Source organism: Anolis carolinensis, chromosome 3 (genome assembly GCF_035594765.1).
Source record: "Anolis carolinensis isolate JA03-04 chromosome 3, rAnoCar3.1.pri, whole genome shotgun sequence".
NCBI lineage: Eukaryota > Metazoa > Chordata > Lepidosauria > Squamata > Dactyloidae > Anolis > Anolis carolinensis.
The window spans coordinates 31,821,886-31,834,983 of record NC_085843.1 but is presented as its reverse complement, the minus strand read 5'-3'; the positions used below and the strand labels follow the sequence as shown (position 1 = coordinate 31,834,983).

At 40.9% G+C, this 13,098-nt stretch overlaps 1 protein-coding gene across 1 annotated transcript; it reads right to left on the bottom strand.

Moving 5' to 3' along the window:
- Positions 1-789: 789 nt before the first annotated feature.
- On the bottom strand, positions 790-12,640 carry pomp (proteasome maturation protein). The gene is made up of 6 exons (XM_062974683.1): positions 12,489-12,640; positions 6,107-6,204; positions 3,664-3,724; positions 2,852-2,953; positions 2,254-2,347; positions 790-1,267 (listed from the first exon to the last, which is right to left on the bottom strand). Exons 1-6 carry the CDS (start codon positions 12,489-12,491, stop codon positions 1,200-1,202), a joined length of 426 nt encoding a protein of 141 aa, XP_062830753.1. The 5' UTR covers positions 12,492-12,640; the 3' UTR covers positions 790-1,199.
- Between the last annotated feature and the right edge of the window lie 458 nt (positions 12,641-13,098).

Sequence of the window (13,098 nt, the reverse complement as noted above, 5' to 3'; positions counted from 1 at the left end):
TTCGGCACTGGAACTCTCTGCCCCGGGGTGCGGTTGAGGCTTCTTCCTTGGAGGCTTTTAAGCAGAGGCTGGATGGCCATCTGTAAGGGATTCTTGGAATGTCAATCTCCTGCTTCTTATTTATTTATTTATTACAACATTTATATCCCACCCTTCTCACCCGAGAGGGGACTCAGGGCGGCTTACAATAAACACACATATAAAAATTATACAGTACACATAGATTAAAAATTATTAATTTACATCAACATTCATGAAAACATTCTAAAATACAAATGGACATGTTCAGGTTCAAAAGACTGGGTCTGTCAATTGGCTTCTGGCGTACATAATAATAACTGGCGCTGCTGATTCTTATTTGAAAGCCTGGCCCCACAACCAAGTTTTAACCTCCTTGGCTGGATGGCCCGCGAGGTCTCGTCCAACTCTATGATTCTATGATTTTGACCAGAAAATGGAAATCCCAAGGGGCTTAGAGACAACAATAAAGAAAAGCTTTATTGTCAGATACTACTAATCTCTGGGTTGAAAGACAGCATCCCAGTGTTCAATCACAGTATGCCCAATAGCGTATTGTGCCAATATGTGATGGAGATGTCCCATTTGTGAGCAACAGGAACACACTTGGGTAGGGGCATTTTAGTTGCCACAGACTGAAGAAACAAAATATCCAGGTTATCTGAATAAGTTTTAAATCCAGGCTGAGCAGAGTAAATCCTGCTCAGTAAATGGCCCAATATCTAAAGCAGGTATTTTCAGAGAGATCACTACATATTTGGAAAAGGCACAGCAGTTGTAGAAAAATTTATTAGTTGTTTTATAAGATGCCATGAGAAATCATCCAGAACAAAGAAAGATTCAACAGCAAATATCTTACAACCATTTAAAATTTCTTGTGCTATAGACATTTTAATGTGTAGACCTCTACAAATGCAGACATGAAACACTATAGCCCTGAATATAGAAATGGTATTTCCTGATATATTTTAAAATACCCAATTACAAGACATTTATATTGACAGTAAACACAGAACAAATGTCATATATTTCAAGCATTTAATATGCCATTTTCATCCAGGCAGGTGATAAACGGTTTTATCAAACAAGCATAACTACCACTTAATATGGTTTACTTCATTCTGAAGGGAAACAGCTATAGTTAACATAATAATTTTGTGTACATAATGCTGGACTGTACGTTATAATAAACCAAGTTTGCGTTCAGCCATCAGATGAGGCTCTCCCATTATTTCATTTTGTTCCGGATCTAGAAAAGAAGGTAAATATTTTATTAATTCAATATGAATTTGAAAGAACAAATGTAATGATTAAAATAACAATGAACTACATATAGTTGGCAGCTTGCTATTTGCTGTATTCCACCACTACCCTTTTGATTGCTAACTGAAGAGCATCGTTCTGATCATTTCTTTAGATTTGTAGAACTACTGCATTAGTCTCAGGGGCAATCTCCTTCCAAGATTAAGACAGGTGCCTATCCTTGGCCTAATACAGCATCTTGTTTCCCCGTACTTAGCCTATGAGGAGCCCACAAACAGCATTGTTGTTCCCAGCAGTGTGGTGGCATGACAGCACACAGAATCATTCGTGGAGATGTGGCTTCCATATTCCTGAAACTAGATTTACTTATTAAATGTACTGTCTGGTTAGCAATGGTCCTCAGGGCAATTTAAAATAATTAAAACCCCAAATATTCAACAACATTACAATCAAAATAATAAGGCTGATTTCACTATTAAATCTCTAAAACGCGACAGAAAGCAATAAAGCTAATAGTAAAAATAACAAACAAAAGATTAAATGTCTACCATAAAAGAATGGTTGTAACCAGGCATCTAACTGAATTCAATGGAGACACCAAACAGATATTCTTAGGGGAGGGGACTCCCATAATAAGGGCAATCATAGAAATGTCTCTGTTCTTAATGGTTACATCACTTGTGGCTGCTTGCACCCAGATAATAATGTGGGCAAGGGGATTCAGAGAAAGCTATTTCACCAATACTTTGATTTAGGCCTGTAAACTATTTGACAAAATACTGGAGTGATATGAGCAAAACTGCCATCCCAAGTCAACATGAGCAAAACAGCATCAAGAGAGATTTCCACTGTTTTCAACATCCTGCATGATCCAGGATGTGAATACCTCACAAGTTTAGTTCTGTGGCGTACAGATATTTCCTGCAACTTAAAATCATTTGACTTTTCTCCAAACTCTGAAAGGGTCCTTACCATTCAGAATATCCTCAAAACCAATGCAGTCATAGTTGCCTTTCAAAATATCCAGTGACAGGTTAGAGCTATGAAGGAAAGGGAGACGCTGGGCCTAAAAGAAGTACCACAGAAGGTCAGAAAATCTGTCATTCAACAAATCAACATTTAATATATGGATAAATTAGAGGTTCAATCATAACTATATATAATTACATATTCGATAAAGACACAGAGCTTAACCTTAATTTTCAAATTCTACATAAACATTCACTGTATATTTTCAGTATGTGTTCAACTGTATTTAGTGTGATAAAGCTTCTCTTTGCACACTTATCTCTGTCCACTTTGCAGAACCCCACAAATAAAAGCACTGCTATAATCTCAGATTTCACTTACGATTTTCAATTTGGTGCTCATATATCTTACTGTTAAGATTTTTTTCAGTCAGTGACAAACCTGCTTCTGACAATGTCCTTTATTATTCTTATCTGGAAACAAGGGTCCACTTTTTATTCTAAATTTACTACTAGTGTTAAGTAGTTATAACTGTTTGATCAACATCGCCCCAAAATTAAACTGCTAGAGAAAATAAACAGAAACAACTGAAAAGGAGTACCTGTTTCACTGCTTTGAATTCCATTTGCAACTTAAGTGGTGCATGTAGTCCTTGAATATTTCTCAGAGTAGAAAGATTCATCTTTTCTTGACTTAATGTAAACTAAAAAAGATTGTTAAAAATGAGTATTTTCTAAAATAATTATGGGAATAAATTTTCCTTGTTAAAACTATTTCTAACAATCTACATAAGCATATCTTACTAGCTTACTCCAAACATTTAAAATGTCTTATTTTTATTCATATTTTTCTGTAAAGAAATCAACTAATAAAATACAGCAAATTATCTATCCTGGAATTTAGAAACATGTATTTCAACTCCTCACATGTGGCTTTGTTGCTTTTCTGTAAGCTAAAAATACATTTTTCCACCTAGTGGTTAGAGTAAGAGCATCAAGCAGCCCAAATGCTACCTACTAATCTCCCTTCCCATGTCTAATTTATTTTTCTCTTCCCTGCCTCCTGGGAGCCGACCAACCATGCACTTCTGCCTAGAAATTGAATGAGGAGTGCCATAACTACTACCTTGAAGGCAGGCAGAAGTGGCCAGCTTTTATACTTCCTGGAGGTGAGAAAGCCTAAAGAAAGCATGCCTGGTGGAGTGCCTGGCAACTGGGACGCCACCATTTCCGCTGCTGCTGCTCTATGGCATTTTATTTATAGTGACTTCAGCATCAAATTTTTAAAAAATTATCTGCACAGGGTCTTCGAACCCAACCCCTGTGGATACTGAGCACCTACTGTACCAAGATTTCTTCTACAGCCGCAGTGTCTACAAGGATAACATGTAATTGGTTTGAGGGCGGTACTCACATTTTTCTCTGATAACTCCAAAGGATGAGCAGGAAAAAGTTCATTCTTCACATTTGCAAAGCTATAAACAGAAAAATAAAAAATAACACATACATACAATCTTGTCATAAAATCTTGTTTCATTTACCAAGTTCCTAAACTATTTTGAATGCAATTAAAATTTTAGACCTTTCGGTAGACCGGAGAGCCACCCCAGAAGGATACCATGGTCAATGGTATCAAAAGCCACTGAGATGTCCAGGAGAACCAACGGGGACACTCTCCGTCAAGTTCTCTGTAGAGGTCACCCACCAAGGCAACTAAAGCTGTCTCCGTACCGTGACCAGCCTGAAACCAGACTGCGATGGAACAAGATAATCGGTCTCATCCAAAAACCTCTGGAGCTGAGAATCCACCACTCACTCTATAATGTTGTCCAAAAAGGGGGAGATTAGAAATTGACAGGTAATTGTTAAGAACCGGGGAATCTAGGGGTGCCTTTTTCAGGACAGGTCTCACAATTGCCTGTTTTAGGCTAGTTGGTAAATGTTCCTGATCCAGCGAGGCATTTATGATCATAAACCACTCGGCTAACCCCCCACTGGCCAGTTTGGGGAAAGGGTCTAGAGCACATGTGGTTGCTCTCACCGCTCTTGATCCCAACTGTTTTAATGTATCAATGATCTATTTTCCAATTATTTATCTGTTTTTTATTACCATTCTTATCCTTGGACTCTGGAAATTTTTATGAAATAAAAATCAGTAATGGTGGCCAATTTTCCTGAAATCTCTTTGTATTGTGCCACTTTGGGGGGAAAGGGTTCTATGAGCCAGCTGAGGGGAAATAATCCACAATAGTTGAGCTTGTTTTCACAATGTAAAAGTGTAAATACTGGATAAGGTATCTGAAGGTAAGCTACAGAGAAAATGCAGCAATCTGCTGCCTGAAGAAGGAAAGCAAAGAGCTTTCCACCCAGTCCAAGAGACTGAACTGCCTCCCGTTTGGACTACTGCAACGCTCTCTACGTGGGGTTGCCTTTGAAGACGGCCCGGAAGCTCCAATTAGTACAACGGGCGGCAGCCAGATTAATAACTGGGGTGGCTTACAGGGAGCGTACCACCTCCCTACTTAGCCAGCTCCACTGGCTGCCGATATGCTACCGAGCCCAATTCAAAGTGCTGGTTTTGACCTATAAAGCCCTAAACGGTTCTGGCCCAATCTACTTGTCCGAACGTATCTCCTCCTATGAGCCAGGAAGATCCCTAAGGTCATCTGGTGAGGCTCTGCTCTCGGTCCCGCCTGCCTCACAGGCGCGGCTGGTGGGGACGAGGGACAGGGCCTTCTCGGTGGTGGCTCCCCGGCTGTGGAACACCCTCCCCAGAGAAATACGGCAAGCCCCAACCCTTTTGAGTTTTAGAAAAGCCCTGAAAACATGGCTATGTGCCCAGGCTTTCGAAGATTAAATGATAAAGACGACCCGGACTGATTTACGGCTACAGCACAAGGATTTTGGAGGAATGGATTTTAATCATATGTTTTATATTTTTATATTGTTTTAATTGTTTTATTGGATTTTCATTGCTGTTTTAATTATGTGTAGGCATCGAATTGTTGCCAATTTTGTACGCCGTCCTGAGTCCCTTCAGGTGAGAAGGGCGGGATATAAATGTTGGAAATAAATAAATTCTACTTCAGGGAAGCAGGAAGCACTTAAAGGGATCATAATTCTGTGGAAAGTATCTATATTTAAAGTTTTTTGTGACATCTAATTTATCAAGACAAAGTGACTGGGTGTGACTTTTAAAGATTGTCTCAGCCTTTTAACACAAATAATATTTTGTAAAGTAATATTTAGTAACCAGGGAAGTGTCCAGCCCACATGGAACAAATGGGTTCCTTCCCTTTTGAAGTCACAGACGCAGAGATGATGGGCAAAGGCTTTACTACCCCTGACCATGTTTAGCATGAATATATCTTATGACTTTAGCATCTCCTTTACTGAACTTTGAATTCAGATGTATGCTTTTTGAAAAACACAGGAGTGAATAATTTGTGGTCCTAAAGATGTTACTGGACATTAGTTGCCACCATGGGCTAGTCTGGGTAGGGCTGAAGGGTGATGGAAGTGGTATAGATGAACCTGCCCTAGCAACATTTTCTGTTTATTTTAAGTTGACCAAAAATTACAGGTATCATGCCCACCTAAATAAGGAGTTTGCTGCATAAAACAGATGATGCTATGGCTGGAAGAGAGGGTGAAGTCAGAGCTTGCTGTCATCCTCTGCGTCACTTAAGCCTTGGCCAAACTAGCTCTACACAAACTGTTTTGAGGAAAGTTTTATCATGAGCACATATTAGTCAAGAAGCAGGATAGAAATAACACTTCAGAAAGAGTATGTAACAGACACAGATTGCATCTATGTAATATGTGCATTTATACTTGTATGGTTTTTCATTACTTACCCTCTATGTATCACACCATGGCTTTCAAATGCTTCTCCTGCTGAAAAATCAGCAATGGGAATAGTATCCTTCAGCTGAGATCCAAGCCCTCTGGTATTCTGAAAAAGATAGGAAGGAAGCACTGAGAACACTTTCATAGCAACATTAAATCAGGCAAATTAGGCCACATGTAGTTTAGCCTCAGGTCAAAGGTGACTAGCTGTGGCCCTCCAGATCTTTTTTGTTTACAGGTACCATAAGTCCAAGCTATCAGGGCCAACTGTGAGTGATTGTGGGAGTTGCAATCCAAAACCATAAAAAGGACCACAGCTGACCTTTAGGTTTTGTAATAACTCGTTCTTAGAAAACATGCTACTGCAATGTTTCCATAGCTGGTGAGTAGAAAAAGAAACAAAGCATATACATTCACCATAGCATCTTATTTAATGTCTTATATGTATGGTTGTTGCTAATTGCCATCAAGGTGGGTATGAATGGAAGACCTTCAAGACATTCTGACATTACCAGCCCTGCCTAGATCCTGCAAACTTGTGGCTATGGCTTCCTTGATTTTGACTATCCATCTGCAATGTGATCTTCCTCTTTGTCTTAAAGAGATATTGCACCTAAGTCTAGTAGTATTCAAATTAGGCTGACTGGAAATAAATGATATCAAATTCAAACTATGATTCTTCTGGATCCGTGTGTTCTGTGGTAACAGATTTCACTTTCAGTGTAATTTTGAAGTGCCTTACTGACAGGCTCAGAGATTTCTCACAAATTAATTGCTTAATTCTTTGTGCTGTATACCTTGTTTAACTGTCAAAAAAGAACTCCTGGAGTCAACATTCCTATTGCAATTCTAACAAGGAAAGCCTAAAAGCAATTTTGACTTTGATAATGACTAGAGGTGCAGAACCACTTGCCTCCCCAAAAGAATACACCGTTAATCAGAATAAAAGCACTTTTAAAAATCTTTTTGAGGCTTGTTTAGTCTTATCTCTCATTTCTACATACTGAAAGCCAGCATTCTACCACTCATACAAACCAAGGCATAACCCTCACTAATGGGCTTGCAATATCTGCAGTAGCTGTTCAAATTTGGATCCTGCCTACATGTCAATATAAGAATCCTAGAATGCAGCAACTACTGTTTTCAAGTGTCTTTACTGCTTGCCCTCTCCTGTCCTGCGGAAGGGTAGAAATAATTTAAAAAGGATAAATATGGCTAGCAAATTATTAATGACAAATGTTTTTGAGGATTACAACCTTCCTGATTTGTAATCATGCTTCTACATGACAGTAGGATGATGGGCAACTGCATAGGCTCCCAAGCATCTGGACTAAAGGCCTTGATTAACTCTCCAGAGTAATTTTCTGGAACATAGGAGATGGGGAATTTCAGAAATTTCACCAGAAGAAAACAGGATCTAGCTGTTTACTGTTATCAAATTATTTCATCTTCTAGTCCTTAGGTTTAAAAGAAAAATGAACAATCTTAGTTGAGTCTTGTGTCTTAGGTAGACCTCTCTCCCAAATGTCACCTGTAATGTCAAGGACTTGCTTAAGAGCTAGATAGGCTGGATAAAAGTACACAAAAAGAGCATGGGACTGTTCACAGTAATAATTTAATCAGATTCAGAATACAGCTGCCAGCTCTGTCTTCAGTTAGGCATCCTATACTTTTCTTCTCCTTAAAAGGCATCAAAACCATAGGCATATTTAGGAGCACCTGATTACTCTAAAAAGCAACACAGCGGACGGAAATTAAGAACACATTCCAAAAATGGTGAAGGGATATAGAACAGACTCATTCAGAAGTAGTGATGCGATGACGTAATATGGACAATGTACAGGAGACGAGTGGGAGTCAGGATCCCAACAAGTACAAGCAACATTTCTGTTTCCTTTCCCACCATCAACTTTCCTTGTTTATTTAAGTTGCATTGTTTGTGTCTCTTCTTGCCAGTCTGTATAACTTTTTGCACCATATACAATCCTGGCTGGAATCTCCAGGCACTTCCTTTACACAAACACCCTCCTCCATTTTGCAAATATTTGGAGTGCATAAATTTAAAACAAGTTGAATTATTACAGCACAAGTTCTGAATCTGGATAGATTTAAATAAATAAGAAAGTGATCTACAGGAAACCCCTCCGACAGCGACACTGACACTACGGTGCTATTGCTTCCCCGTGGAAGCATGATGTTTGCAAAGTAAACTAGGCAGAATGCTTGGGAATGTCAATAGATGGTGACCTGACGAAACTAGAAGACAAAAGGCCAGGCCCAGGGGCAGAGGAAATGACTTTGGTCCTTCAAGGATGTTTCATACTATACTATTCTTTAAGGTATAATGAAGCTGCCATATATAAATAACTAGGCCATTTATGAATAAATAATCAATTTCTCTGTCAGCACCACTTTCTACAAGAATCTCACCAATCCATTATGATGAAGAGGAGCATGTTTAGTTTGTGTCACTATGTCTTCCACTTCACATATCCACAAAGCTGTTCATGATCAATGAGAAACTAGCTCCTTGCCAAAAGCCTATTTTTCAAAAAAGTCCATGAAGGCTTTTCTACCACTTATCTTCATGTCAGGAAGAACTATAGAGAAACTTAACAATTTTTCTAGAATAGAGATGAAATACTTTCCACTATTTATCAGCCACATTTATTTACACTATAATGTTTAACGGGCACAGACACCTCACCAAACTACCAGAACAGTAGTCAATTCTTACAGTGCAGCCTACTAAGTTTCAAAACTGACTTAAGAAATTTACTGGGTTGGTTTTCTATAAAATATGTATATAGCTCTTATATACATTACCTATATATATATATATACACATACACACAAATGTACACATACATATATACACATATTTTGAAGATTGATAGTAACATTTTTTCAGAAGAAAACAAGTAGAGAGGAAGTAAAACATCACAACCTTCTTTTAAAAAAAAGAGAGTACTGCAATGACATTGCTAGGAGCAGCTAGGGAAGATCCTTACTCCCCTAAGTCACAGACTGCTTTTTGGCAATGGAAAATATGATCATAAAGTAATATCCACAGGATGTGCTCTTATTACCAACTTCAAACATAACATGGCTCAAGAGAGGAGGCAGTATGACCTGAAACAAAGAAGGAAATCAATTTCTGCAAATGTAAAGAATGAAGGTAAAGGCCAGAATTATATACTGCGTACTGTGGGTGAATGAATTACAGTTTGAGCATCCCTTACCTAGTCATCCAAAATCTGAAATTATCCACAGGGGTGGCTTGGGACAGTGATGCCTTTGCTTTTAAGTTTTTAAATTTTTAAATCAATTTTAAAACTTTTTACTCCTGTTATATTAGTTGAGTTCAATTGTAATTTTAGTGTTTGTTTAATTTGGTGGTAATGACTTTTTTATTGCTTATGTTAAGGTTTACTGTTACATTTTAAATTCATGGTATGTCTTGTTTATTGGTTGGTTATTTATTTGTTTACTTCATTTTTACCTCGCCTGTTGCAACCCTGTAGGGGACTCAAGGCGATTTACAAATCGGGCAAAAATCGGGTAAACAATAAAACACATCTCATCAAAATATAAATAATAGATTGTTGAATCTATGTTGTATTATTCGGCATTGAATATTGCCATTATATGTTGTTAACTGCCCTGAGTCCCCATCTGAAAGATAGGGCAGGGTACAAATAATGTTTATTATTATTATTTGAAACTTTACCTTTCTCCTTAGAATAATAGAATCATAGCCTTATGGGTCATCCAATCCAACCCCCTACCAGGAAGCAGGAAAATCGCATTCAAAGTACCCCGGACAGATCCAGCCTCTGTTTAGAAGCCTCCAAAGAAGGAGCCTCCACCACACTCCGGGGCAGAGTTCAACTGCTGAACAGTTCTCACAGTTTGGAAGTTCTTCTTAATGTTCAGGTGGAATCTCCTTTCCTGTAGTTTGAAGCCATTGTTCTGCGTCCTAGTCTCCAGGGCAGCAGAAAACAAGTTTGCTCCCTCCTCCCTATGACTTCCCCTCACATATTTATACACTGCTATCATGCTCCAGTGTTGCAGTGGGTTAAACCGCTGAGCTGCTGAATTTGCTGACCGAAAGGTCGGCGGGTCAAATCCAGGGAAAGGGGTGAGCTCCCGCTGTTGCCCCAGCTTCTGCCAACCTAGCAGTTTGAAAACTTGCAAATGTGAGAAGATCAATAGGTATTGCTTCCGTGGGAAGATAACGGCGCTACATGTAGTCATGCTGGCCACATGACCTTGGAGATAACACTACAGACAACACCAGCTCATCAGCTGAGAAAAGGGGATGAGCACCCCCTCCAGAGTTGGACACGACTAAACTTAATGTCAGGGGAAATTTTTTACCTTTACCTATAATGTCTCTTCTCAGCCTTCTCTTCTGGAAGCTAAACATACCCAGCTCTTTAACCCATTCCTCATAGGGCTTGTTCTCCAGACCCTTGATCAATTAATCACGCTCTTCTGGACACATTCCCTCTTGGCAACATCTCCCTTAAATTGTGGTGCCCAGAACTGGACAGTGTGATTCCAGCTGTGGTCTGACCAAGGCAGAAAAGAGGGGTAGCATGACTTCCCCAGATCTAGAAACTATACTCCTATTTATGCAGGTCAGAATCCTATTGGCTTTTTTGCTGCCGCATTGCATTGTTGGCTCATGTTTAACTTGTTGTCTACGAGGACTCCAAGATCTTTTTGCATGCCAGGCGTCCCCCATTCTGTATCTTTGCATTTCATTTTTTTCTGCTGAAGTAGAGTATTTTGCATTTGTCCCCGTTGGAAGTTCATTTTGTTAGTTTTGGTCCATCTCTCTAATCTGTTACAATCGTTTTGAATTCTGCTCCTGTTTTCTGGAGTATTAACTATCCCTCCCAATTTTGTATCATCTGTAAACTTGATGATCATGCCTTCTAACCCTTCATCTAAGTGGTTAATAAAGATGTTGAACAGAACCAGGCCCAGGATTGAATCCTACGGCACTCCACTTTCACTTCTTTCCAGGATGAAGAAGCATAGGTGAGCACCCTTTGGGTTCGTTCACTTAGCCAATTACTGATCCACCTAACTGTAGTTTTGCCTAGCCCACATTTTACTAGTTTGTTTGCCACAAGGTCATGGGGGAACTTATCAAATGCCTTACTGAAATCCAGATATGCTACATCCATGATGTTCCCTGCATCTACCCAGCTTGAAAAAAAAAAGGTTTTACCCTGATGATAAGTCCAGTCGTGACCGACTCTGGGGGTTGGTGCTCATCTCCATTTCTAAGCCGAAGAGCCAGCGTTGTCCATAGACACCTCCAAGGTCATGTGACCGGCATGACGGCATGACTGCATGGAGCGCCGTTACCTTCCCGCCGGAGCGGTACCTATTGATCTACTCACATTTGCATGTTTTCGAACTGCTAGGTTGGCAGGAGCTGGGGCTAACAGCGGGCGCTCATTCCGCTCCCGGGATTTGAACCTGGCACCTTTTGGTCCGCAAGTTCAGCAGCTCAGCGCTTTAACGCACTGTGCCACCAGGGGTAACTCTATCAAAAAAGAGATCACATTAGTCTGACATGACTTGTTTTTGATAAATCCATGTTGACTATTAGCAATGACTGCATTCTCTTCTATGTGTTTGCAGGCCACTTCCTTAACTATCTTTTCCAGAATCTTGCCTGGCATCGATGTGAGGCTGACCAGAAGGTAATTGTTTGGGTTGTCCTTTTTTCCCCTCTTGAGGATAGGGACCTCATTTGCCCTCCTCCAATCTGCTGGGACTGTTCTCCAAGAATTCTCAAAGTTGTTTGCCAGAGGTTCCGAAATAATTTCCCATAGTTCCTTCAAGACTCTTGGATGGCCTTGGGGACTTGAATTCATTTAGAGCGGCCAGGTATTCTTGGACGACTTGTTTCCCTATTTGGGAAACATTTGCAGCAACTGATTTCCCCTCTTGTTTTAAATCAATGCCTAGACAAGGACCCCATCTCAGGGTGCAGCTAAATCAGGCATGGGCAAACTTGGGCCTTGCAGGGGTTTGGGACTTCAACTCCCACCATTCCTAACGGCCTCAGGCCCTTTCCTTTCCCCCCTCAGCCGCGGCTGAGGGGGGAAAGGAAAGGGCCTGAGGCCGTTAGGAATGGTGGGAGTTGAAGTCCCAAACCCCTGCAAGGCCCAAGTTTGCCCATGCCTGAGGTACACCAGGCCATGACTCCAGGGCGAAAAACAAACCTTCCAAGGCGGAATGCCCCACTTCCTTTTCACATTTCCCTGGGTCAGGACTTCGCTCCACGCACCACCTTTGTCGGCCCCCTCCCCTCAAAAGCGCATTCATGTCTTTGTGTGGACTAATTGAAGTCCCCCCTCCGCTTACCATCTTTGCACAGTCACTAGGCACCAGGGACTTCCTTCCGCCTGCGAAGAAAGATGGGAAGAGGCGCGGTGACGTAGGGAAAGCACGTACGTCCCGCGCGCGCAGGGCGAGGGAGCATCACGTGACAAGGATTCGGGGCGGGGCGCAAGGGGCAGGCGAACGCGAAGAGCCAGGGGGCGGGGCTTAGGAGTCTCCTGCGCCTGCGCACTTGGGGGACTCTGATTTGAAAAAGGGAAGGAGAGTGGATAGGTGGGGAGGAGAGGTTTGCTACAAATTCTTTATATAGCTGTGTGCTGTTGAAAAGTTTCATGGCCGGAATGACTGACTTGCTGCGAGTTTTCTGTGGCATCATGGCCATGTTCCAGAAACATTCTCTCCTGACGTTTCGCCTGCAACTATGGCAGGCATCCTCAGAGGCTGTGAGGGCTTTTGGAAACTATGAAAGTGGGGTTTATATATCTGTTGAATGTGTTGTCGAAGGCTTTCATGGCCGGGATCACAGGGTTGTTGCATGTCTTTCGGGCTGTGTGGCCATGTTCCAGAAGCATTCTCTCCTGACGTTTCGCCCACATCTATGGCAGGCATCCATACCTCACAACCTCTGAGGATG